Source organism: Tiliqua scincoides, chromosome 4, assembly GCF_035046505.1.
Source record: "Tiliqua scincoides isolate rTilSci1 chromosome 4, rTilSci1.hap2, whole genome shotgun sequence".
Taxonomy (NCBI): domain Eukaryota; kingdom Metazoa; phylum Chordata; class Lepidosauria; order Squamata; family Scincidae; genus Tiliqua; species Tiliqua scincoides.
The window spans coordinates 181,820,041-181,846,410 of NC_089824.1; the positions used below are offsets into that span (position 1 = coordinate 181,820,041).

Sequence of the window (26,370 nt, forward strand, 5' to 3'; positions counted from 1 at the left end):
TGCAGCTGCACCATTAAGGGATATACTGCATGCTTTTGTGAGAACGTGATCAGAAGGCCTGCTTATGGTATAATTTTCCTTTACCTTTGTGTAGGCCCTCAATGACCTATGGATCTCCTCTGTCTCCTATATAGCTGGAACAAGAGAGTGGGTAGAGTGGACCAAAAAATAGGGAATAAGATCCAGTGTGTGTGTTTGCTGCTGAGTTTCACGCCCTGTAGTTTGCTTCCCACCCCTGCCTTCCCCATCCAAGAAATTCACCTCTGCCAACATGAAATCCCCAACATGAAATCACCCCTGCCCTGGTACAACCCAAGATCTGGGACAGTGCATCTCTGATTCTGCTGCTGCTTTGCAGTAGTGTCTTGGACTGGTCCAGTAGCAATGTGCTCCATGAAACATCACAGGGCCTTTTACTACATAGGGACTAGTGTCCTGCTGTTATAACTCAGGGATAGGATTGGACAGTTAATCAGGCCCACATATCCCTAGGGACTGCCCACTGGCCAGACTAATTAAACATGTGCTTTTAACAGCATGTGGCACAGCAAATTATCATGCTCCTACCAAGGTGCACCCAACTCCCGGTTCATGGCATAATGCCAATGATATACCCACCTTGCTGGGTATATCTTAGCAAATCTTGGTCTTTACCCCTGCTAACTGGTAAGAGGCACTTTTTCAAGTGGGTGCTCCTCTTTTATTCAGCAGGGGGAGAGTAACTGGCCCACCTCCCCCAGCAGTGTCTTTTCTAGTGGCTGCCTGCTGGTGTTCTTTTGCATATTTTTAGATTGTGAGCCCTTTTGGGACAGGGAGCTATTAGTTATTTGATTTTTTTTTTCTGTAAACCGCTTTGGGAACTTTTTGTTGGAAAGCAGTATATAAATACTGTTATTATTTTAGTCCATGTCTGGATGGGTGATCACTGGGGAATCCTATTGACACTGCCTGGAATACCATGATGGAGGAAAGGGAGGGTATCAGTGTAAAAACTAACTGGATTGTGGGGAAAATTCCTTGAAAATGCACAGTTATTTTTCCGCTTTGGTATAGCCTTGCACCAGCAATGCAGAATGCACAATTGTACCATGGTTGGAGGTGTAGCGAGGGACCACTGTAGCTATGTGTGGACCTCATAGACTGTGGGGTTTGGAATCGTTTCGTGAGTGCAGACAGTCTCCATAATAGGTATCACGTTGATATGAGAGATCTGCCTGGAGGATATAGTTGCACAGTGGTATTCATGAACTTCATATGTAGGAAACCCACACGACATAAAACAGATTAGCAGCAGTGCAGACATCGCCTTGTGTTCAGTTATATAGACAGCAGGGTTCCTTTTGTTAATACTTTTTGTTATTTCACATAGATAAGTGATATCACCACCTTGCTTAGCTCTGTAACGCACATGCATGTACGCAGAGAAAAAAGATATCATTACCAGGTTAGTGCGCAATCCTAACCCCTTATGTCAGTGCTTTCCAGCACTGGCATAGCGGTGCCAATGGCACATGTGCTGTATCCTGCAGTTGGGTGTCACTAACGGAGGCCTCCTCAAAGTAAGGAAATGTTTGTTCCCTATCTCAGAGCTGCATTGCCCTTATGTCAGTGCTGGAAAGCACTGACATAAGGAGTTAGGATTGTGCCCTTAGTGTCTGGAGGCAGTGACAGTCCCATTCAAGAATGCTTTGGGAGTGGTGCAAGCAAGGACTTTCCTTGCCAGTAATTGCCAAACATTAGCGTTTCAGATCCTGGGATTGCTGGTGCAAAGAACTTCTGCCCTCATTGTGCTCATAAAAATTTGCACAAGAATGTTGCCTTGTATTATTCATGATCAAAATGAGATGATCAAAATGTGTCCCATAAATGGCCTATAGCACCTTGTATTTGATGTGTTACAGTATTTGATGTATCACAGTGTCACATGATTGGTTCTTGAATATGAAAGAATATAAATATGAAAGAATCAAAATCTTTGAGATGAATCCAGATCTTTGAGATGAATAAGAAATAACCCAAATCTTTCTTGCTGTTCTAGCCTGGACAGTCTGGGTCATTAATGCATGTGGTGGCATAACAGCAAGTGATTTGCTGTCTTTGTCCCCTTTGTCATCCACCATGAGCAATTCCAAGCTTCCCTTCAGTCACAGAAAATGAGCATAACACTTCCAAGTGAACAGTTTACTGAAACCCCAAAGTGATGTGATCTGTGGACATAGTGCAAAGATGTTTTGAAAATCAGCACACTTAAATAGTATGCTTCAACCTCTCCAGATTGAGAGCAAAGTCCAAAGTCCAGCTGAAATGTCTTCGTGACTTCCTCTTTGCCGACAATGCAGCTGTCACTACCCACTCTGCCAAAGATCTCCAGCAGCTCATGGATCGTTTTAGCAAGGCCTGCCAAGATTTTGGACTGACGATCAGCCTAAAGAAAACACAGGTCATGGTTCAGGATGTGGACTCACCTCCCTGCATTACAATCTCTGCGCATGAACTGGAGGTTGTCCATGACTTTGTGTACCTTGGCTCAATGATCTCCGACACTCTATCTCTCGATACTGAGCTAAACAAACGCATCGGTAAAGCAGCTACCACGTTTTCCAGACTCAAAAAGAGAGTCTGGTCCAACAAGAAGCTGACAGAACATACCAAGATCCGGGTCTACAGAGCTTGCGTCCTGAGTGCACTTCTGTACTGCAGCGAGTCATGGACTCTTCGCTCACAACAGGAGAGGAAACTGAACACTTTCCACATGCGCTGCCTCCGATGCATCCTCGGCATCACCTGGCAGGACAAAGTTCCTAACAACACAGTCCTGGAACGAGCTGGAATCCCTAGCATGTATGCACTGCTGAAACAAAGATGCCTGCGTTGGCTCGATCATGTTGTGAGAATGAATGATGGCCGGATCCCAAAGGATCTCCTCTATGGAGAACTCGTGCAAGGAAAGCGCCCTACAGGTAGACCACAGCTGCGATACAAGGACATCTGCAAGAGGGATCTGAAGGCCTTAGGGATGGACCTCAACAAGTGGGAAACCCTGGCCTCTGAGCGGCCTGCTTGGAGGCAGGCTGTGCAGCATGGCCTTTCCCAGTTTGAAGAGACACTTGGCCAACAGTCTGAGGCAAAGAGGCAAAGAAGGAAGGTCCATAGCCAGGGAGACAGACCAGGGACAGACTGCACTTGCTCCTGGTGTGGAAGGGATTGTCACTCCCGGATTGGCCTTTTCAGTCACACTAGACGCTGTGCCAGAACCACCTTTCAGAGCGTGATACCATAGTCTTTCGAGACTGAAGGTTGCCAATATACAGCAGTGGTTCTCACACATTTAGCATTGGGACTCACTTTTTAGAAAAAGAATCTTGTCGGGACCATCCGGAAGTGATGTCATGACCGTAAGTGACATAATCGAGCAGGGAAATTTTTAACAATCCTAGGCTGCAATCCTACCTACACTTAACCCAGGAGTAAGTCCTGTTTACTATTATTGTTGAAAGCATATACATAGTTGTTAAAAGTACAGGTCTGTAACATTTGCAGTCACATGCTATGGTAGCATCAAGTCTAATATATTAAAAATAAAATATTAAAATGAATTGGGAACCACCTGAAATTGGCTCGTGACCCACCTAGTGGGTCCCGACCCACAGTTTGAGAAACACTGGTATATAGGGTGTTTTTTGGGGGGGGGAGAAGTTGATCACCAACTCCTCCCTACCTAGCTGACAAAGAATGAAGTTAGGTGTGTTGGTCCACTGGAAACAAAAATCCAAAGTAACAGTGGTGGGATACCTTTGATAGGACCACTTAAAAGGTCCCTAAGTAGTGAGCCAACTTTCAAGGTAATCAGAATTCTAGTGGACTCAGAAGGTTGCTAACCTTTTTCTAGTTCATCTGTTCTGTAAAGCTGTGTACGTGTTTCTAACCATCCCTCAAGATACTACTTTTTTAAGAAAGCCCCTCCCATTTTTGTTCCTTCCTTTACTTTATCTATATGGCTTGCTGAACTGGTTTGAGCAAACAATACAAATACCAGGCGTGATGTCTTGCATATTTTTCACAGGTATTGTGTACTGTGCACATGTAGCTACATATCTATTGTGTTGAGAAGATATTAATAAGCATGGGTGAGAACAAGAAAAGGGAAATTGGAGCTTTCTTTTTCACTTTGGAGTTTGTCTGCAAACAGAAAGTTTTCAGATTTGGGGTGTACTTGTTTGGTGGATCCATAGCTGGTGCACCCATGGCCAGTCTAATCCACTGACCATCTGAATGGTGATTCTGGAGATCATCATGGGAAATTATGCAGAGGCTGGATGGAGCGGATAGAGAGATGCTCTTTTCCCTCTCACATAACACCAGAACCAGGGGGCATCCACTAAAGTGGAGTGTTGGGAGAGTTAGGACAAAGGAAAATATTTTTTTACCCAGCGTGTAATTAGTCTGTGGAACTCCTTGCCACAGGAAGTAGTGATGGTATCTTGCCTAGATACCTTTAAGAGGGGATTGGACAAATTTCTGGAGGAAAAGTTCATCACGGGTTACAAGTTGTGGTAGGTATGTGCAAGCTCCTGGTTTTAGAGGTTGGCTGCCTCTGATTGCCAGAGGCAGGGGAGGGCACCAGGACACAGGTTGTGTCTGTTGTCTAGTGTGTTCCCTGAAGCATTTGGTGGGCCACTGTGAGATACAGGAAGCTGGACTAGGTGGGCCTTTGGCCTGATCCAGCAGAGCTTTTCTTATGTTCTCTTATGTTCTTATCCAGGGCCTGAAAGCCCTACACAGGGTTACTCAAACTTTTGTCAGATCCAGGTAGCCCCATTGGGCAGGCCAGAGCCTCTGAGAGGAATTTTATCAGGGGGTACAAAGTTTCTTTTGGGCCCCTTTGCAAAGAGTGAGGGGTGAAACAGTGGGGGAGGGTGGTGATGGGCAAGCAGAATAGGGGCAGGGAGGGGCAAAACAGGGGAGGGGGAGGGTAGAGACAGCTGGAAGAGTCTTTGGAGCCTAGGTTTACCAACCCATGTGGCATCAGTAGTGTCTCCAGCATCCCGTACAGGCAACATGTCTGAGTAGACAGGAAAACATAAGATCCCAGGAAATTTCTGGGCCCCCTCCTTTGGTTCCAGGGCCTGGGACCTGGACCTGGCTCCTTTAGACCCTGGACCTGGGTACAAATTACCCCCTTTACCCCCTTTACCCCCCTCTCCTAGGCCCTGGGGCAGGCTGGGGTTCAACATGGGGTTAGGGAACAAATATTCCCTCACCCCAAGGAGAACTCCAGCATGCCCAGTTTCAGTGTTGTGTACAGTGTAGGCCATGTGACTCTACTGTGCCAGTGCTGAATAGGATTGGTTTGTGAATCTCTGTGATACTAATAGCAGACTTGGGTGCTTATCAGTGGTTATCAGTAGTGACACATACTTGGGGGCTCCCTATATGTGCAGAAGTATATATGAGTTTGTAAAGAAGAAGAAGAAAAACCCAAAATAGGCTGATGGGGATGCTCAGTAGCCGGTCACCCAGGAACCATGAACTCATGAGATGGCTCTTGGAAGAAAGTTAAAACAACAGTAACACAACACCAGGGGGCCACTGGCCTGCTAACAGTACCACAGAGATAGGCATTAGAACGAGGGAAATGCAATGTTTTGTTACAGGTCACACTTGTATTGGCTTCTACTGCTAACATGAATTGCCAGTCATGAACCTCTGTGGCTCTTTGCGGTATTATTGAAAAGTAGAGGGTGAGTTGGAAAAGAAAAAATGCTTTGAGTGATGTTTAAATAAGCAGTTCAATCCTATGCATGTGTACTTGGAAGTAAGTACCACCGAGTTCAATTGGGACTTAATCCCGTTAAGTGTACATAGTTGTTACTTCTGGCAAATGGTGACACAAAGCCTTAAATACACCAAAGATCCCTCGACATGGGTTGCGCAGAAGGAAATGTTTCACGGACTGGGTGGCTCAAGGAATTGCGCTTCAACATTGTAATGCTTTTAGTCCAGTATGACTGCATATTTTAGTTAACAGACTTGTCTTTCAGAGGCAGTGCTGCAGGTTCCTTTCTGATGATGGATTACAATGGGGGGATGACTTCAGTGCAACATGGTCTACACTGTGCTTCTGTTTTTAGTTTAAAAAAACAAATTAGAACCCCCATGATCAGATACATCCCATGTTTTCAAGCAAGAGTGCATACCTCATATCTCTCAGTAATCAAGGCATAACTAATCTGTATTAAGTGAGCATTCTTCTGTCTTGTACTGTCATGCCGAGGTCTGCATAATCCAGCTGCCTTTGCAAGAACCCCAGTAACCATCAGGTACTAGGTGGTATGTTAGAAATTATTGTTGTCCACCAGTGGGCCATGAACTACCTTCTGCCAGCCCCTGAACTGAGAGACAGAAACAGAGTGGTGGTATTACAAAAAATTGTTATTTCAAAGTTAAAGTTGACTCTTCATGAAAGAAAGAAAAAATTTCTGGGCATATTCATCTATAGGTTTGTTGGGAGTTTGTTTATTCACTCCCCTTCCCCTCTGATCAGCAAATAGCAACTAATGACTTATCAATAATGAGGAAAACACTTCTGCTGATCTGTGAAGTATTCAGAGATGATAAGTCAATGTTATACATTTGAAAAATGCAGCCTAAACCCAGTTTACACACTCAGAAAGCAGTGGGGTTGCTACTTAATGGGCAAGTATGTAGAAGCTGTTACAACTTATGAAAGTTTGTCACTGTGGCACTAAAAGTGCTGTAGAATTTATGACCAAAGCCTAGGCTTTGTGCCAAAATTCAGGCTTGAAATTCAGAGGATGAAATTTTAGATTTCAAATTTTGCAATTGAGGTTGTGACATGGTCCTGTTAACATCCCTTGGTCTTACAGCCCAATCCTATCCTCTATCAGCCTAGAGCAGTGATTTTCAACATTTTTAATCTCATGGCACACTGACAAGGCGCTAAAATGGTCAAGGCACATTGTCAGTTTTTTGCCAGTTGACAAGTATTGCTGATGGGGAGCTCACATCTCCTAATGGCCCCACTAATAAGTGACCCTCCACCAAACTCCTGTGGCAACCATTCACAACACACCAATGTGCCATGGCATTCTGGTTGAAAATCGCTGGCCTAGAGTGTGCAGTGCTGCCAACAGAGTGTGTGCTGCAGTCTATGAGCTGGCAGGGCTCCAGACAGCCCAGGATAGGTAAATAAAGAACATTTTACTTACTTTCCCAGTGGCTGCCTAGTCCCCAGTGGGTCTCCTCAGATCTATGGCAGTTCTTTAGCTGGCATAGCTCCAAGGAGATTTGGGGGATGAGTCCTGGTCAGGAATGGGAATAGGATCTGGTGTGCACAGCTGTCACTGAGATGCACCCCTGTCCTGCTTCACCCTGCCCTGACCCAATCCCTGCCCTTATCTGCTCCTGAATCCCCCACTATTGGCCTCCTGTCTCCAGTGGAAGTTTTGCTGCCCACTGCTGCCAGTGCAAGACTTACTGGCTCCCACACCATGAGCAGCAAGCCTCAGAATGACGGAGTGGCAGCTGCTCTAGCAGCCCTGGCAGATTGTGAGATCTTCCAGTTGAAGGCCAGCGTAGGATTGGAGCCAAAGGAAGCTATATAGCAATGCTTTTCGAGCAGTGGTACTTTGCAGTCTGGCATGTGCTAGTTGGCTATGTGGATGATTCCACATGTGTGTGAAGTGCCGCTGCTAGCACTGAGACCACACAGCAATGCTCTGCATAGGCTCACCCCACTGGAGAGCAGTGCACTGGCAGTATGATGTGGATCCTTTGAAAGACCCTTTGAAAGAAGGCAGGTAAGGCAAGGAGGATTCAGAGTGGAGGAGAAACCAGAGAAGCCTCTTCCACAGGCTTTAGGAATGACTCTGTGGTGAGCCTCCTGCCCCGTCACATAGTAACTGCCTCTGTACCAAGTAGTATTTGCAAAAAAAAATAAAAAAAAATGGCAGGAAGCCAAGGGGCTGATATTCCAAACCTCTCTAGTATATATTCCAGAACCTATAGTATATAAGATTAAATTGCTCAGCGCATAATTCCATTTTTGAGTTCTGTTCTTCTGTTGTACTTCCCCAAGCTCTCAGTTGCAGCCATAATATGTAGAACTAGCAAACAGGCTCTTCCTCTTCGCATGGGGCATCTCCTTGTCAGCACAGCACATTCCTGAAGGAGGCTCGCGTTGACATGGAGATGGCCCATGTGAGAAGGAAATAGGATGTGTTTACTGGTGTCAAATATCATGGTGGTGATGGGGACAAATCATAAGGACAAGGCATTTCCTTATTGGAAAACAGACCTCTTCCACCTCTGTCCATCATTTTGATAAGTGAGAATAGCCTCTCAATAGTTCTCTGTAAGTTTAGAACAGATGGCGAAGGTGCACAGAAAGTAGTTCTTCATGTTTGCTCCCCAGGAGAGGTTCACCAAAGCCTTAGGTTGAGCTCATAGAAATGTTACAAAGCCAAGAATTCTGTGGCTGTGGATAAGCAAGGAGCTGTATATTTCTACTGCATACTTTTATTGTTTTAAAAAACAAAATATCATTTTAAAAATGTGTTTAGAGATGTTGTTACCTCTTCTGAGCTTTAGCAGGTTAGACCTGGTAGACCCTAAACAAATATTTGACCTGGTAGATTAGGGAATGCATGCATTGCCAATCATACTTTTTTTGCACAGCTTTGCCTCTGGAAATCTGGAAGGTGTGCTTGACTTGTACAGCTTTGATTGGGAGCCCTTGGGAGCCTTATAGATTCTCTCGGAGGTGGCAGCACGACGGGGGAACACCTCTGCAACTCCCTGGGCTCCAGAACAGCTACTTTTAACAATGGCTTATTGTAGCAGCGAAGAATGCAATCGAAGGAGCTGCTCCTGGGGTGTGGCCACCTAGCAGCAGCCAGCCCTCTACCTGCTCAGGTGGCTTGCCTTTAAAGCAGCTGAAAAGGTAGTTCAGGAGAGGAGCACCTGTTGGAGCCTCTGAGTGTTGGGTGGCAAGAACTGAGCAAACTGGAAATATGCCTTGCTAGAGGGAGCCTTTGGGAGACACGTCAGGGAAAGGCAGAAGGAAAGATGAAGAAGAACAGCTCTATGCAGGGAACATTTAGCAGGCTGTTTGGGAAGAAACATGGCAACAGTGGCAACAGCTCGACCACTTCCCTCTACGTCACCAACCCTCCATGGGTCTTCACACAGGAGGTCAGCTCTGACAAGCTGAAAAGCTCTGGTCAGTATGCTTCCCTTTCGTTTTCCTCTTCTGAGCTTTGGGGGGGGGGAGAAATTCTGGAGTTGCTGATTTGTGCTCTCACTGTGTAACTTTACCAGGACAGGTTCCAGCATGTTGGTTATTTGACCCCAGGGGTGTTTGGAAAATTGAGAAGAGGGGTGAAGATGTGGGTTTGGGGGCTTCATCGGTACTATTTTGCAATAGCTGTTTTAAGCAGCCGTCAAGCTGGGAAACTACAGGAGGCGTTTGGGAGGAATGACTGGATTAAACAGAAGCATGTTGGAACCTGTGAAGCTAAACCAGCACTCTGTGACCAGCTCATGAAAAAACAAAACCCAGGGTGAATGAGTGGATCTTGAATGGTCTCCCTTTAAAGCAAGGATATTGGGGTAACAGCATAGAATAAGGCAGCTATTTATTAGCAAGTTAATAAATCACTGCCACTGCTTTTGCGCGAGATTAGAACTCTAATGATGATAGCCATACGGAAGCCTTCAAAAGGATATACTGTAGTACTGTAGGTGCTTCTGGTGTCGAAGGCAAACATTTGTTTATTCTCTGAGTTTTATTTCTCTCTTATAGTTAGTAATTGTGTTAAAACAGATGGGAAGATGCCAGCCCTAAATGGCATTGGAGCAGTGCTGAGCATCAGCTAAGAAAATGGGGACATTTAGGGTACAGTTCACCGGGCATAGCTGCTATACAACCACTGGTTGATTTGCCAGGATATTGTGCAAAAACTCCATGCGGGTGCCATTGGAACGAATGGAAGTTGCACAGCAGAGATCTTCATAGATAGCACTCTTGGAGGCCAGGAAGCATAAAGATTAAAATGCATAAAGTTATGTAACTTGTACTTGGGTGGTGTTCAAGATAGGCAGCTACAGTGAGTCTCTCAAAATCCAGGAGTGCAATGTTTTGGATGAAAGGGGATGAGAGGAAAAAAGTCTCCACGATTAAATGAAATGTGAAGCTTTGCCCTTTGGCTTGCTCCTAGTTCAAAGAGTGAGTCAGTTCTTCGCTATGCATAAAAAAAATGTTTCTCAGTGTTTAATTACAAAGTTAGGCCTGAAGTCCAAGACAGTATCTGTCAACACTGGAGCTATTCTAGATGCTAAAGTTAGGAGTGGGCCTCCCCTGGTGTCTGATCTCATGTGGAGGCTTTGTATGATGAGGACCATCTGTTCAGGAATTCCCATGTGGTAGGCTGTCAAGCAAACAATAGTGTCAGCATGGTGGCCCAGGGAGTTAAGAGTACATCTGCAAAAGGCTTCTCTGTTGCTGTTCTTCACATTCTCATCATATGGTCATCATATTTTCAGTCCAAACATGCTTCCTTTCCCCAGGGCTGTGAGTTGTTCTTTGGGTCAGGTAATAAGTATGTAAAAAAAATACACAAAGGCATAAAGAAAGTGGAACTGACAGATCCTACCATGAAGCAATGCAAAGTGTTGCTCTGGGCAACAGATTCCAGGCAGGATACCAATTTTTGACCCCAAATCTCCTCTGAGTCATTCAAAAAGCCTTAGGGATTGGTGGGTGGGAGGAGAGGGATCAATTTCCCTTTTTGCTTCAGGTACAAACACATCTAAAGCTGATCCTGTGTTGTATATGTACGCACACAGCTGTGTATGCTGACACCCACACACAACAACTGCTGGAATGCTAAAATGAAGAGGATCCCTCCATCATGACTACATAGCCCCAGCCTAGCTATGAAATAGCAACCTCTGAATTGGGGGGGGGGGAGAGTTCTATTATGAAATGGTAAATACAGACCTGTATGTTCAGCATTATTTTATAGAGAATAATGAAAATAAATCTTCAGTAGTGGATGATGAACACTGGGACAATATTTGGGATGAGAGATGTCTGGGCTGTTCAGATGTGACACCCAACCACAGCCTGGCTTTACAAGAATAAGTTTTGGGCTTACACTCATTCTCTTCCTTTTCCCCCTCCATCCTTCTCCTCTGATTAGTAACTTCTGATTCTTTTGTGACAAATACTTTGCCATTTCATTCAGAAAGGTCTGCATCAAACCCTATTTTTTGCTCATGTTTGGTAGGCAAATGGAAACTTGGTTTCACTGTTTGCACTAAATGGCAATCTCTGGTTTGCCATAACCAGGGACTGAGCATCACAGATCACCACACATGAGGGGAGGAGAGAGGGGGAAGAGGGAGTGCATCCCAAGGCTACACATGTCTTATGGTAATGCCGAATAAACCATGACTTGACATTCTGTCTGAATGAGCAGGACCACTGTGAAATGCTAGCTCTGTGTAAACACAGAAACTTTGATATCCAGATCATGGTGGAATCAATATGACACCCATACAGAACATTTTCTTATTGACTACCCTTGTTGAAATATTTATCATCCATTGTTTTAGTTCACCTGTGTGTTTTCCCCATAAGAATGAGCAAAAAGAAGCAGGCTGTACATGGATTCAACCTGCAGCAGCTTTTTCTATGATGGCACAAAGTGTCATTGCAATTGGGAAGTGATGGACTGCTGGTCACTGCCAACTGCAAACTACATTTGATCCCTTCTACATCTGAACACACTCCTTGTTTCCTTGTAGTCTAACTGCTTATTGTACTGCGTCTGTTGCTGGAATTGAATCACACACTTTTCAGACTAATGTACCTCATCTGTATCTTGGTGTGGTGTGTAACATAAACTTGATCCATGACTGTGACAGCCACACACTGTTGTGTAAAAGTTATGCCTAGTGGCTTACTATTGCCCACTGAAACACTAAAGCTGCCAGTTTGAGGTGTATCAGTGGTAGGTATGGCATTATTACGCAGGTCCCTTGCTCTGAATGTTTGCTGCATACTTTCCATGCTCCATGTGCTAAAACAGATTGAATGCTTCAGCTAATCCCCACCTTAGTTTTGCATCAGATGAATTGCAAAGTAAACACAAGTTACCCAACCTGAAATGGGTGTAGACTTGTGGGTGTCACTGACTCAGAGATTCCTGAATCTAGTCCCTGGCCACTCCCTTTTCCTACACTTCCCTTAAAGCTATGGATGCATTTCTCATAAAGAGATAGCTAAACTACACCTCTCCTGTGTAAAGCATGGAATGATGTGACATGGTCAGAAATGTCTTGGAAATAGCCCCTACCAAGTCACACAACTGAACTAATTATAAAGCTGTTTGGGCATATAAAGTTCAGGCACTGGATTCTCCTGAAAATAGGAGATTTCCTCCCCCCCTTGTGCAAACAGTCCACGGGGAGCTGCATGTTTTGTAACAACCATCTGTGGAGTCCTCATCAAATATAGCTTTTGCCCCCTTCTCTCCAAGCAATGCGTCTGAGCATTGTTAATAGTTATTGTTAATGAATTAAATGCTGTTCAAACATTCCTGTCTAGGACAAAAATACAGGTTTAGTATTTCAAGTCTAAGCTCCAGGGCACACTGAGGGGAAAAACTCTTTCTAGGCTTCTCTCCGCCAGAAAGAAGCTCACTTGACTAATTATTAGTGTATAATAATAAGTCCAAAAACTGTGGCTTAGCCTTCTGGCATCCTGTGCCTAACTCGTTCAATGCTTATTGCTGCTCATCCATCAGGCTGATCAGGGCTAACTACTCACATAGTCCTCATGGTCATAGCAGTAGTAGAATGGTGCATTCCAGGTTACTTCCATATGCAGCAGTAGTGTAGCTAGAGGGGGGCAAAATGGTAAGTATTGCAGGCACTGCAATGCTCTGCGTAAGCAGCCCCTCCCACTCGCTGTCAGAGACATTCTGGGCAGCAACAGCACCATGCAGGAGACACTGTTTGGTTTGGCGACTCCTTGCACATTGCTGTTGCTGCCTGGAATGAAACCAGCGGCAAGGGGGAGGGGCTGCTTACATGGCACATTGCTGTGCCTGCAGTACTTACCCTTCCCCCCCTCCCTAGCCACATTACTGATTTGCTGCTTCACTGATTTCCCACATTCCTAGTTTAGTGTGTGAACATAAAACGTAGAGCATAAGACACATTGGCAAGGTCATCGTGGATTCCACAGTGTAGGTCATATCTCTCTAAGGACGCAGTCTTAACTTGCGGTGGAACAGGCTGGCCTAGCTGCCTGTGCTGTATTCAGCATAAGGAAAGTATGGCCTGGAGCACAACTCAGAGTAAGTTGGCCCCTTACCCCATGTCACGCGCCAGTTACCCCACAGGGCTGCTCAGATCTGTGCCCGTGATTTAACGGGCATAGATCTGAGCAGCCCATGTAACACTTGTTGGGACAGGGGTTAGGATCTGCCTCCCAGTCCATCCTCCCTCTGCCCACAACACCCCCTCCCTGCCTTCATTCCGCCCTCCTGCCATCCTCTCCCACCCCCAGCGCCAGCCTGCCTGGGCCGGCACAAACTCACCTTCTCCAGGGCTTGATTCAGCTCTGGCAAGCCAGTGCATGCCTAAGTGCTAGCTCACCCTGCTCCTGAGTAGCCACTAATGTGCTTTGGACTTGCTCTGGCTCAGGGGCGAGCTAGTTTTGTTCTGCCCAAAGATTCAAACATTTAGCAAAAGCTAATGATTCCCCCTACTCCTTCTGTAGCTCAGTGATTGATTTATTTTTATTTATTAATTTCTTCCAGTGCTGGTATCCTATAGCTTCAGTTTTAAAAATTCTCCCAGGAAGAATTTTCAACCTTTTCAATAGGCTGAAAACAATTTAGCGCAGTGTTTTTCAAACTGTGGGTTGGGGCCCACCATTGGGTTGCCACCTGATTGTTGGTGGGTCCTGAAGCTGAAAGTGACAAGCTGGTAGTTGACAAGGAAAATGTATTGGAAAGTGAAACTGAGCTACACATGCACATTTACTTATGAGAAAGCAAACATGTCTTGGCTCTTATTTAAAGGGGAATGGAAGACTGCCAGAATGTTCCTTATCCTATCTACTCAGAATTCAACAAATCCTCCGGAAGGCGGTCCCCTCACCATAGTAAAAAGGATAAAAGCAGAGGCTTGAACAACTGATAAAATGAATTTTTTTTTAGTTTCGTAAAGCCAGGTGGGTCCTGATAGAGTGTCGTTTTAAAAAGTGGGTCCCAGTGTTAAAAGGTTTGGTCACCACTGATTTAGCGGAAAGGCAAAACAGAAAAACAAGACAACAATAAAAACAGCAGCGCCATCAAAATAAAACAGGAACAGCAAGAAATGGATTAAAACAACTGAAGTGTTTAAACAAGGTCTGTGGAAATAAACAGGGCTTTGGTTGGCAACCTTCAGTCTCGAAAGACTATGGTATAAGCCTACAGCACCCGGTATTCCCAGGTGGTCTCCCATCCAAGTACTAACTAGGCCTGACCCTGCTTAGCTTCCGAGATCAGACGAGATCGGGCATGTACCTAGTGCTGAAAAGACAAAAGTGTAGGCATCTGGCAAGCCTCCATAGGGAGAGCGTTCCACAGCTGGGGTGCCCCAGCTAAGAAGACCCTCTCAGGGGTTGCCACATGGCTAACTTTTTGAAGGCCATCCAACAACAATCTTTGTATTATTTATTTATTTATTTATTTGCATGATTTTTACCTTGCTTTCTCTCCCTGCTTTGCACTCAAAGCAGCTAACATTTGCTTACATGAGCAAATACATATAGGGAAAGACAGACATTCAGGTACCAAGGTCCTGGGCACTTAGGTTAACAGCAGCATTTTATTGCATCAGAAGATACAAGCTGGGGTGTTAAACATAAGGCTGCTGGTTGTATCTGATCTGCAGAAGCTCTTTATTCAGCACACATGGTAATAGGGCTCTCTCAGCATCACCTACAGCTACTCTCAGTTGCTGAGCTACCCATCAGCAGAACTGGCCCAGCTGAAAGGGTAGAACTGGGACAACCCAGTTATCACGTGGGCCATCTTTTCAACAACACTGCTTCTACTGAGGTGTCACTGCTGAAAGCGTAGCCCATGTGATAATTGGGCTCTCCCAGACTACCCTTTCAGCAGTACCGCTTCTGCCAAGGCACTGGGAAAGAGAGACAGAAGGAGGTCTCAGAAGGTGAGGAATGGTATGAGGGAAGAAGCAGACCATGAGGGGTGCAAAAAGGGGAAAGCTGCCAAGGCTCTGGGAGAGAGCCCAATTATTATGTGGGCTGCCCTTTCAGCAGCACTGCTCCTGCTGAGATGTCACCCTACAGACACTGCTGGGCTACAAAGTGGTGCCTCATCAGAAGCAGTGGTGCTGCTGAAAGGGCAACCCACATGATAATTGGGGTCTCCTAGTATAATAATAGGGCTCTCTCACGTCTTGAAAATATGATACAGATTTGCGTATTTTCTTTTCTGCAGCTAATGAATTTGTGAGGAAAAAATGCTTATTTCTGGTCACCTCTGCTTAATGATGTCACTTTCTACTCAATGAAATCAGTTCTGGCCCTCAGCATTGCCATGAATGCTATTCGGTCTGCTATATGAAATGGGTTTTATATCCCTGTATCTATTTGCTGTTATATTGGTTGATGCCACTGAAGATCAGCCAATCAATTTTGGGGTTCTTCTCTGGTGTTATCAGTGAGCCTATGTGATCCTACACATTCTCTTTTGTTTCATCTACCTATCCTCAGGTATAAAGAGTAAGTGAGGGCTGCCCTTTGCACTTGAGAACTGATTTTGTCAGCCTTAGGAAGGCTGTACAGGTCCAGCCTATTTATACACTGATTTTTTATACACGGATTTGACTCAACACGAATGGCCTCTGCAAGTGAGAAGGAATGTGCTGATCCCCGGAGAAGGGGAAAAATGCATCCCTTTAAAATCAGTTTAAAAAACTGAACAGTCCTTTAACAATAGCCTCCTTAATGAGAGAGGGGGGGCAGCTGGCTGACAATCCATCAATCCTTCTCTCTCCAGCGGACCCCTCCCTTCCCCCTGAGCACTTGAAAGAAAGTTGATCACTTTGCATTGATGAAGGGAGGGACTGAGTGAAGCGCCTTTGTAAGCCCTTGGAGGAGGACTGATAGATGGATTGTCTTCTTAATGACTCTTATCTTACATCACAAAGGTCAGCAAGGTTGTTTTTAAATCAAAGAAACTTTGTTTTCTATAAGAAAAGAAACTGATTTGCTATAGTGCGTTTTTTGCCATCCACGTGAGTGCTTGGAACGGAACCCACGCGAATAATGAGGCTCAGACTGTATTTTGTTTCCTTGACGTGAGAAGACTTGGTCTTCAAAGCCTTGCTTTTGTTGTGTGGAAACCAAGAGGAATTGGATGGGTTCCATTTGCTTTGAAATTCTCCCATGCTCTTATTATGTTTCAGTTTGTATGCATGGTGTTGCACAAGAGATGTTCACAGTGGGTTGCATCCCAACAGTGTTTTGCTGCCTTTTAAAAGATTTGCCCTCCATTTTGAAAGGATTGCTTGTTTATTTTTGCACATTCACTTTCCGTCCTTCCTCCAAGGAACTGAAGGTGGTGTACCTGGCTCCTGTGGGACATCATCTGGGCCCAGGTCATCCATGAACAAGTGATATCTATGAGCTTTGTGGCTGATGAGTAGTGTAAACCCAGATGTTCATATGGTTGAACCTGGTTCTGTGGTGTCCCTGCACATTCCTGATCTCATCTGATCTTGGAAGCTAAGCAGGGTCAGGCCTGGTTAGTACTTGGATGGGAGACCACTTGGGAATACTGGGTGCTGTAGGCTTATACCATAGTCTTTCGAGACTGAAGGTTGCCAACCATTGTGGTATCCATTGATTGAACAGAGGGGAATGCAAAGTTTGAGGTTGTCTTATTGTTGCTGAGGCTGACATAAATGCTTCTTTGGTTGAGCCATAGAGAATTTAGTTCTTAAGACCTTGGATGAAACTGTTTCAGAGAGGAGGGCTGTAGCTCAACATTAGAGCACTTGCTCTGAATGTAGAGCATCCCATGTTCAACCTTTGGCATCTCCAAGCATAGTGGGGAAATACCTCCATTTAAAACCCTGCAGAGCCACTGTCCATCAGTGTAGGCAATGCTGAACTCAAGGGAACCCTCCTGGACTGATTCAGGATAAGGCAGCTTCATACGCTATTGGATAAGATTCATGGGACAGTCTTGGAAGTGAAGATTATGTCCAAATATGAGCAAGAGCAATCCCGCCAAGTTTTGTCATATTACAGTATTCATATTGGCTTTTGTAAATGATTCACATTCTAAAGTCAGGCAAGCCCATTTAAGTGTCAGTTCAGTATAGGTATATATCATACCTTTCAATTCCCTAGAGTGCTCCAGCTCAGCCTCCCAGCTGATCAGCCTTCCGCTCATCCCACGCCAGCTATTTGGCAAAGGTCCTGCTCACAATGAAAAATGGTTGTGTCCAAAAGCCTTCATGTTGCAGATTATTAAAAGGAATTGATGCATTAAGTCTAGCAAAAGGAATCAGGGTAAAAAGAGCTATACTGAGGTCTCTAGAATCACATTAGTCTTCTGCTTGGGGGGGGGGGTCACATGCCTTCTCTCACTCTTTCCCCACTCCAGCATCCACCCATATTTGAACATCATTGCCCTTTCAAATTATGGAAATGTGGATTTTGGACCCCATTGATGGAAAAAGCCATTGGATTGGATGGGAATTTGTGGTGAAGAAACTGTTGAAGGAGAAAAGATTAAGCACTTCTCTCTTTCTCTGATCTTCACTGATTCCACTGTACATGGACTGTGGTATTTATGGGTATGTTTTTGTCCATCTCCAATCCAGTCTCTGTTCAGACCATTGCAAGATGCTGCTTTTAAAAACTTGTTTTGTAAAATGCACTTTTTTTAAAGCAGCACAGTATAGTATTTGGAGAACCTGCAGTTCTCACACCCTTAAAGCTGAGATACCAACCTGTTTTAGAGTTTCTCAAAGTGAGACGCTCTCAGGGAGGGGGGCATTGCATGAGAATTGGGGGCAGATTGGCAGATATTGCAGTTACCTGTTTTTTCTCATGGCACCATCGACTTGCCTGTGGCAAGCAGTTGCAACATAGCCGAGGCTGGCAAACCACCTAAATAGAGTCTATGTGGGCAGAGTACACTTGCAACATGAGTGGAGAAGGAGGAGCAGCTCACCAAGAATCATAAGGGAGAGGAAGGTGGTCAGTGTTTGGGAGCATTTGGATAAGATGGAGATAAATGACAGGTTGCACATGGCGTGTACTATCCTGATTTGCCTTAAGGTGTAAGGTAGATGCACCTAGAAAAATTCAAAACTATAGGTAGTCTAAGGGGGTAGAGGCTGGACAGCAGGACTTGCTGTTTGGTTTTGGACAAGTCATTTTTCCCCAACTTTGGTTCCCCTGCTGTCAAATGAATGACGAGTGATGCTGATCGAACCTTTGTAATGTTGTGAAGGTTGAGAAATTGTTTGGGATAGGTTCCCACTCAGTGCCATAGGCAGAGGGACATCTCTAAGACAAATCTTCTCCTGCATTTCAGTAGTGTTAGGGTGTCCTTAGGTTCCATTGCAACAGCCATTTTTGTTGTGCTCATGTCAACAGCCAATCACCACTCTCATGAAGGGGGTCATGTGATTGTTAAAATATAACCTCAGGCATGCCGTTCCAAGCTCTTTGGAGAGAATCCAAATGTGATGAACAGGCATCTGAATTAAAACTCACCATTTCTTCAAAAATATTCCAAAAAATGGACAGTGAGTTGCAGTTTGGGAATGTTAAAACCATCCCACTGCCAATTATGTGTCTCCTTGGGTTGACTTCCTTCTCTCATTAGGTCCATTCTGGGGCCTTTTTCTGAGCGTGTTTAGAGTTATGAAACAGACATCCCCAGAAGCAGTTACACCCAGATTATAAGCATCAAGATTAACCTGAAGATCTGCAGTTTTGCTTAATTTGGCCAACTGGAAGGGAATCTGGCCAGAAGAGTCATAGATGATGAAGGTAGGTGAATTTGGGTGTCAATGACATCCATCACCATGGTAGTGCAGACTACCAGGCATTTCAGGAATTTCTGCTGCAAGCTAATTGGCAAGTTAAAAAATAAACATAAATAGGCATCTTACTAAAAAACATATACTTATCATAGGACCCATCCCTTTCCCTACTGGTAATGAGTATACAATGCAATTTCTAGACAAATCATCCACTGCAATGAAAATAACTTGCAGCTTGTTCAATACGATCCACTTATTTTCTCCTTTAATGAAGCCATCTTTTCACTAATTCTGACACTGAACCAATAACAAAATGTAATTGATTGGAGTAGGTGTGGATCTTTTCCATGTGGGAATTCATCCTGTTTTATTGCTGATCATGCATATTCTTCATGTCTCCCTGCTTTCTCCCTGCTCTTGCTTTAATGTTTGCTTTCTCTGTGGTAAATTGCTTCACAGCAACCCTTCAAGCAGAGGTGGGGCTTGCAGCCTCTGAGTGTCTCTGCTGATCATACCTGTTAATTCATACTGTTCACCTGAGAATCTTATTAAAGTAAATTATGGGCTGTGCTCACTACCAGAAAGAACAGCTCAGAGAGGTGTGGTCCTAGGGCAAGAACATAGAGCTGGAAGCTAGGAAGTCCCCAAGTTCTGTTCCCAGTACTGACACCAAGTGTATCATCATGTTTCTTCCTCTATCACCTCTACAGTGGGAATAATTATAGTTTACACGAGGTTTTGAAAGAATGTCTATACTGGTGATTTTCAACCTTTTTAGTCCCTGGGCACACTGACAAGGTACTAAAATTGTTAAGGCACACCATCGGTCTTTTGACAATTGGCAAGGCACACTGTACTGCCAGCGGGATACTCATATTCCCCAATGGCCCTACTAATAAATGACCTTCCTCCAAACTCCCGTGGCACACCTGCAGACCATTCACGGCACACCAGTGTGCCATGGCACAGTGGTTGAAAATGGCTGGCCTATACTCACAAAAAGATCTGACATTTTAGATTTTTTCCCCCAGCAGGACTAGCTCCCATGGTTGGTGAGGTCAGGCTTTTTTTGGGGTTCCAAATTAACTGATTGATTCATTAATTGATTAATTATAATAAATGCTGGGTATTTGAGTGGTGTTGTACATTTAAGCATGAACAGTATGACAGGGTACCATAGGAAGTGATGTTTTGGTCAAGCACAATGTGTGTCATGGTGCTGTGGTAGAACATAGAGTACATATCAGACAGCTGGAGGTAGAATAGAATAAAGGATCTTAAATGCCTTTCTAGAAAGTAATTGTGCTGGACAAGGAAAAGCGCAGAGGGCAAGACGGGTACAAGACTTAGCAGTAAGCAATGGCTTTCTCCCTAGCCTCCAATTTTCACTTCCTCTTACTGATCAGACTGGATTTATTGGGACATTGATAATATTCTGCTGCCACTATCCAAGGCTAGGAAGTCCAGACAGAAAGAAGCCACCTTGGAAAAACTCCTTTCCCAAGATTACTAAGGAGCCCCTAAAATCCAAAGGGTCATCTTTTGGAACCAAAAAGTAGCAAAGCTAGGATGGTCTGTTATTCTTGATGCACTGCTTCCTAATGAACTGAACCCAAGCAATTAATCAACAAAAAATAGACGGCATTTATTTGAATGGATGAAAGACCAAAACAAAAAGGGAGGAGTTTTTTCTGCAAAGGATCAAAGCAAAACATATATCAGTAACAGACAGGCAAGAATGGGGAAAGGGGAGAAAAGAATGGCAAGGAGGTTAAAATGCAGGCAGCAAATAAAACATAACCCTCACACAGATAACTGAGTACTTTCTCCCTGCTCTTTCTTACCCACAAGGTGCCAGAGGCCCTGGTTCCTTCACTCACTTGGTAAGTGGGTTTGCCTTTTAATTGAAAAAAGCCAATAGCTCATTGTTTTCTACAATGAACCAGGGCAACATGCCCAAGCATCCCTGTGCATGACCTTATAAACCTAGGGTTGATGATGTCATGCGTTTATCTGGCTGGATGATATAAGACCACTTGGGCATCTCTACCTACTGCTTGTCCTTGTCAGCTGGTGTGCCCAATTAACTGGCACATGTTAATCCCAGCAGGAAGGCTGACTAGGATCTGTTGTTTTCAGAGAAGCCAGGCAAGAAGAGAGCAAATCCAGATTCTGACTTGGTCGCTGTGATATGTGGTTCATTTGAATGGCATTGAATTCAGAGAGGCTCTTGCAGCAGAATATTCCAGTACTCTGTTTTAAGTGACTAATGAATCACAGAAGCATTTGAAGCATCCAAGAAATGGTGGAAATAGGCAATAAATAGGGGAAATTCAGAGGAAACATGGGAAAACATTGTTAAGTATCACACTTGTACTATGGCTAATGCAGACCAGAAGCACAGTGTTCATCTCACTCCCCAAATGACACAGCAGAAGGATTCATGTATGGGTACAGGAGGGGATAATGTTGCTTGTGAGGATCACAGTAGACTGTGGACAAGCCCTAAGTAGTCACTGCTTTAAACTAATGACCCTTATTGAGGCGTTCTAAAGAAGTTGTCAGCCAATAGGCAGGTTTATGATAAGTTCTGTTACAGAACACACCGGGTACCACTGCTCTAGTATTGTTGATATTTACCATTTATAGATGCAAAGAAATGGCAGTCAGCCAGAAGCCTGGATAGCCCCCGTGTGTACGTTTTGAGTTCGGCGCAACAGACGCGGTCCAATATTTACTTGCACAGAAAACTCATTGGAACATCTTGTACAAGTCTCTTTGGTTGCAACCAACCATACAGATATGTTTATATGTCACTTTTAATGTGCATCACAATTCAAATTCTGTTTACCTCAAAGCTAGAGAGCTGGTGTAACATCAGCGGCTGAGAAATTGACCTGCAGATCGGGGCTTCCCTGTCTTGAATCTTGCCTCTGCCATACACTCAGTAGGTAGCTGTAGGCAAGCCACTTCATCTCAGCTGCAATATGAGGATAATAATACATACCTTGCCAGGTTGTTTTGCATATACAGTACCTTCATGATAAAACATTCAGATGTTAAGCATTATTATTAACTTCCTCTGTGACTATTTTTGCATTTAGGAAATGGGGACATACATACAGCCCAATTCCAGGGATGGGAACCCATGCTCAACCAGCCTGTGTGATGCAGTGGTGCCAACACAGACTCTGTGGCATCCCACAGGCAGGCTGGCTGGGACCAGGCATGAAGACATGTTTTAATAATAATAAACTTTATTTATATCCCACCCTTCTCCCTAAAAGGGACCCAGGGCGGCTAATGTTTTATTTACCTACTCCACTGCTCCATGGTCCCCAATGGGCCTACTCAGATCTATGCCAGCTCCTTTGCTGGTGTAAATCTGGCAGACCCAAGGGGGCATGTTGGGCCTGACCTAGGAGCACAGGATCTCAGTGGCTGCTACTACGGCCAAGATCCTACCTTCCTCACCCCAAGACGGCCCATTCTCTGCCCACTTCTGGCCCTGATTCTCCCCCCAGCAACTTACTAGTATGGCAGACAATCTGGAGTCCATATGCATCTGAGTGCATCCTCTGCGCAACACCAGTAAGTTGCCAGTTCTTCAGAGCTGCTGCAGCACCAGTGGCCCATGGGATGCAATGAGAGAACATAAGATTCATCATTGCATCCCACCCATAGAATTGGGAATGGTTGGGAGCTTGGCACTGCAGCTAGAGTCGAGTTTTGAGTCTCCGCCCCCCCCCCCAGCTCAACTCATGCAAAAGTCTTAATGGGCAACCTTTGCTGACTTGGGGACTCATTTCCGAGCCAGAGGCTCAAATTCGAGTTAGTGCCTGAGTCAGTGACACATCTGACTCAAGTGTACACAAGTCAGCAAAAAGCACATGTCAGCAAAAATTATGGGATTGGGTCCAGAGTCTATATCTGAGGTGGGATTTGAACACTGGTACATGAGCCATTCAAAACATGATATATATCCTGCACAGCAAACACACTGCTGCGGGGGGGGGGAATGTAAACTGTGTGTACATCATTCTGTGTGTTGGTCCTATGCACATCTATTGCACTGCATATGTACATATTTAAATGCTGTTTTTGGTAGTGATTTTCCCAGTGGTATGTACATGGTGAAACAGGCACCGGGGTGATCACACACAATGGAATTACCCACAGTTGTCATGGTTTTCCTACAGAGCAGTGCTGTTCCTGTACAAAGAGTTTCTAGTGCCCGAATGGCATTGAGAGTATTCAGTCTGTAGTGGCATGTTATGAAGGTAAACAGGTTTACCCTTGCTAGCAAAGTTTGTCCTTGCTTACTGGACAAAGAGGCACCTTTCAAGGTGGTTCCCTCTTACATCTAGCAGGGGGAAACCAACTCTCCCTCTTCACCCTGGCATGGCGGCTTTTCCAGTGCTGTTGCTGGTGCCTATTCTGTATTTTTTTAGATTGTGAGCCCTTTGGGAACAGAGAACCATTTATTGATTTATTTTACTATATATATCGCTTTCTGAACTACTCCTATTGAAAAGTGGTATATAAATATTCTTAATAATAAACAAGAGAGGAATTATAAACTCTCTTTGTATGCTGAAAAGTGCTATAGAGAATATGAATAAGCATTAAAAGTGAGAGCAAATGGTTTTCTTTTTTTTTGTGGATTTGGTGTTTTCCAAAGTTAGAAGTGCAGAAAGCAGTGCTGTGTATCTTTATTTCAAATTTACATTATAATTATAAATTATAATCCCTTTAAAAGTGTACTTGGTAGATGATATAGGTGGTATAGTGTCAGCAGATGCAGCCACAGTCATTACCCATGCACTTCCCCCAATAAAATAATAAAAACCAAATAAAACAGTTTTTATTTTGCTGCTGGTATTCATTTGCATCTTTTTAGATTGTGAGCCCTTTTGGGACAGGGAGCCATTTAGTTATTTGATTTTTTTCTGTAAACCGCTTTGTGAACTTTTAGTTGAATAGCGGTATATAAATACTGTTAATAATAATAGTAATAATAATAATAATTATAATAATAATAATTTTATTTCTTCACAAATTTGGGGTGGGTTTTTTTTTGTGTGTGTGTTTTTCAAAAAAAGGGGAGGTGCAGAAAGTGATGGTATGTGTTTTTATTTTGTTATCACCATTTTCTCCCGCCTTTTTGTGGTTTTGTGGTTTGTGGTTTTGAGGGGTTTTGTGGTTTTGAGGGGTTTTGTGGTTTGTGGTTTTGAGGGGTTTGTGGTTTTTCTTCAGCACTGGAAATGGAAAGTGGAATCTTCCAGTGGCCTCGACCATTACAGCTTCCAGGGTGGTATCTTCTCTTTGAAATGCACGTTTGCTTCTCTGTCTCATTGCTTCTTAAAAATCTCTACAAGTCTTTTCTTCTTTCATCCGTCGCCAGATGTTTTAGTCACACGGCATTCAGTATCAGATTCTCTGCTGACTTGCCAATCACAGCTGAGCTATCAATTAAATTCACGTGTAACCATTGAGATTATTGAAATGCACACAGTATTGAGAGGCTCCAGACTTGAATTATTCTTGGGGAGACAAGGCAGTGAAGGTGTGACTGTCCCATGGCATGCACAGACACAGAGAGAACAGATTGTGCATGAGAATAAAGTTGAGGCACACATAAAAACAGAACTCGGTGCTTATTCACTTAAGCGGGACCCTATAAATAGAGACATAATTAAGCTCATGTCTGTTTGAGCCTCACTTCTGCTAGGCATATAGAAGCTGTAGAATTGGTTGGGTTGAATGAAGAGTAGTCTGCCACTGCCTCTGCTTGATACTACTCATTGGTTTTAATCTTTTAAATCTTTTAATTGGTGCATTGTTTTAATCTATATTTTTACAGGGCTGCCTTTAATCATTTTATAACTTTTGAAGCCTTTTATAACTTAAAAAAAATGGAGTTCCTAATAAATCAGGCAGCACATTTTTTTGAAGTGTTATTTTTAATCAGCATTATTTTTAACCATTGATAAGACTGGAGATGGCCAGCACCATCCTGGCATTTTTCTTCCCTTTTCATACGGGAGGGACTTGGATCTTTTGCAATGATGCTTGCCACAACCCACAGGGATGCACTCTAAAAGCAAAGAAGGCACTTCAGAATGATCTGACTGGCATGCAAGTTTGATGGATTAATCAATGGCCGAAAAATCTACAAAATCAGCCAAAATGTTTTTACTTTTTACTATTCTAAATTTAAAAAAAAACAAAAACATTTTGGGGTCTATTTTTACATTTCTTATGCTGTTAATCCACTGGGGATTCCAGCTAGCAGGAGTGGCTTCAGGGCTAGGTCGGGCACTGGCAGTGATGGAGCCCAACTTGCCATCAGGCAGTGCTATGGAAGACCTACAGCAAAGTTTTGCCCCAAGGGCCCCAGCAACCTGATGCCAGTGGCACTGCTGACTGGAACCAAAAGGGAAGATAATATATACAAACAAGCTCCTCATTACCTCTGAGGAGGTGCAAACGTTTTGCAGTTACAGATGTGGTTTTAATTTATGTGCCGCTTTTCTGTAAAAACAAGCCCCAAGGCAGCACACAACCTACCAGATAGATGGGCTATTATCCATGCTGATACCATGATTGGCTCTAACATAAGGCAGGGTGAGAGGTCCTGCCTCAGGCAGCAGAACTGAGAATATAAATAAGGACAGTAAATACTGATTAGGATATTGTTATATTTTTACAACCACTAAAAAAATTTTTTTTACAACCACTTGTATTTTCTGCTATAGGCCCCAAATGTCTTGGACTGACCTCTGGTCAGTGCTTCCTGAATTGTTTCTTTTCCCCAGTTTTTAGCCTACACTTCCTATACCTTTTTCCTGCCTTGCTTGGCGACAGCTGTAATGTGAAGGAGGGCTACTGGCAGCCATCTGCTCGGTTCTCCCTGGGAGCTGGAATCCCTAGAAAAAAGTCCCTTCTGCCCAAAGTGTGAGCCATGCCAGGACACTTCCAGTAGCAATTATTCAGGTGTGATCACAAGAATGGTTTCTTAATTCTGGCCATCCCTTGGTGTTTTGCTTAGGCAGGAATGCATCAGCCAGGGAAAGGAAAAACGAGCTGCTTCAGCTAAGCCTCGCCCTATGCTTCCTACTGCAGACTCTGTTCATCCGGGCTGAATGAGGAAAGGCACTGTAGCTCACTTGTCCTTTGCTCCGTTCATGTTTCTTGCAAAGCCACCTGACAAAAGGCTCTCGCGGCACTGGCTGCCAAGCCGAAAGAGCAGTGATA

General features: G+C 44.1%; 1 protein-coding gene across 1 annotated transcript in view; it reads left to right on the plus strand.

Moving 5' to 3' along the window:
* Nucleotides 1–9,087: 9,087 nt before the first annotated feature.
* The window catches only part of C4H6orf132 (chromosome 4 C6orf132 homolog), a 45,562-nt gene continuing 28,279 nt past the window's right edge, over nucleotides 9,088–26,370 (plus strand). Inside the window, exon 1 of the mRNA XM_066624669.1 lies at nucleotides 9,088–9,241. Coding sequence (XP_066480766.1) covers nucleotides 9,088–9,241 — 154 coding nt within the window. The remainder of the gene's footprint in view (nucleotides 9,242–26,370) is intronic.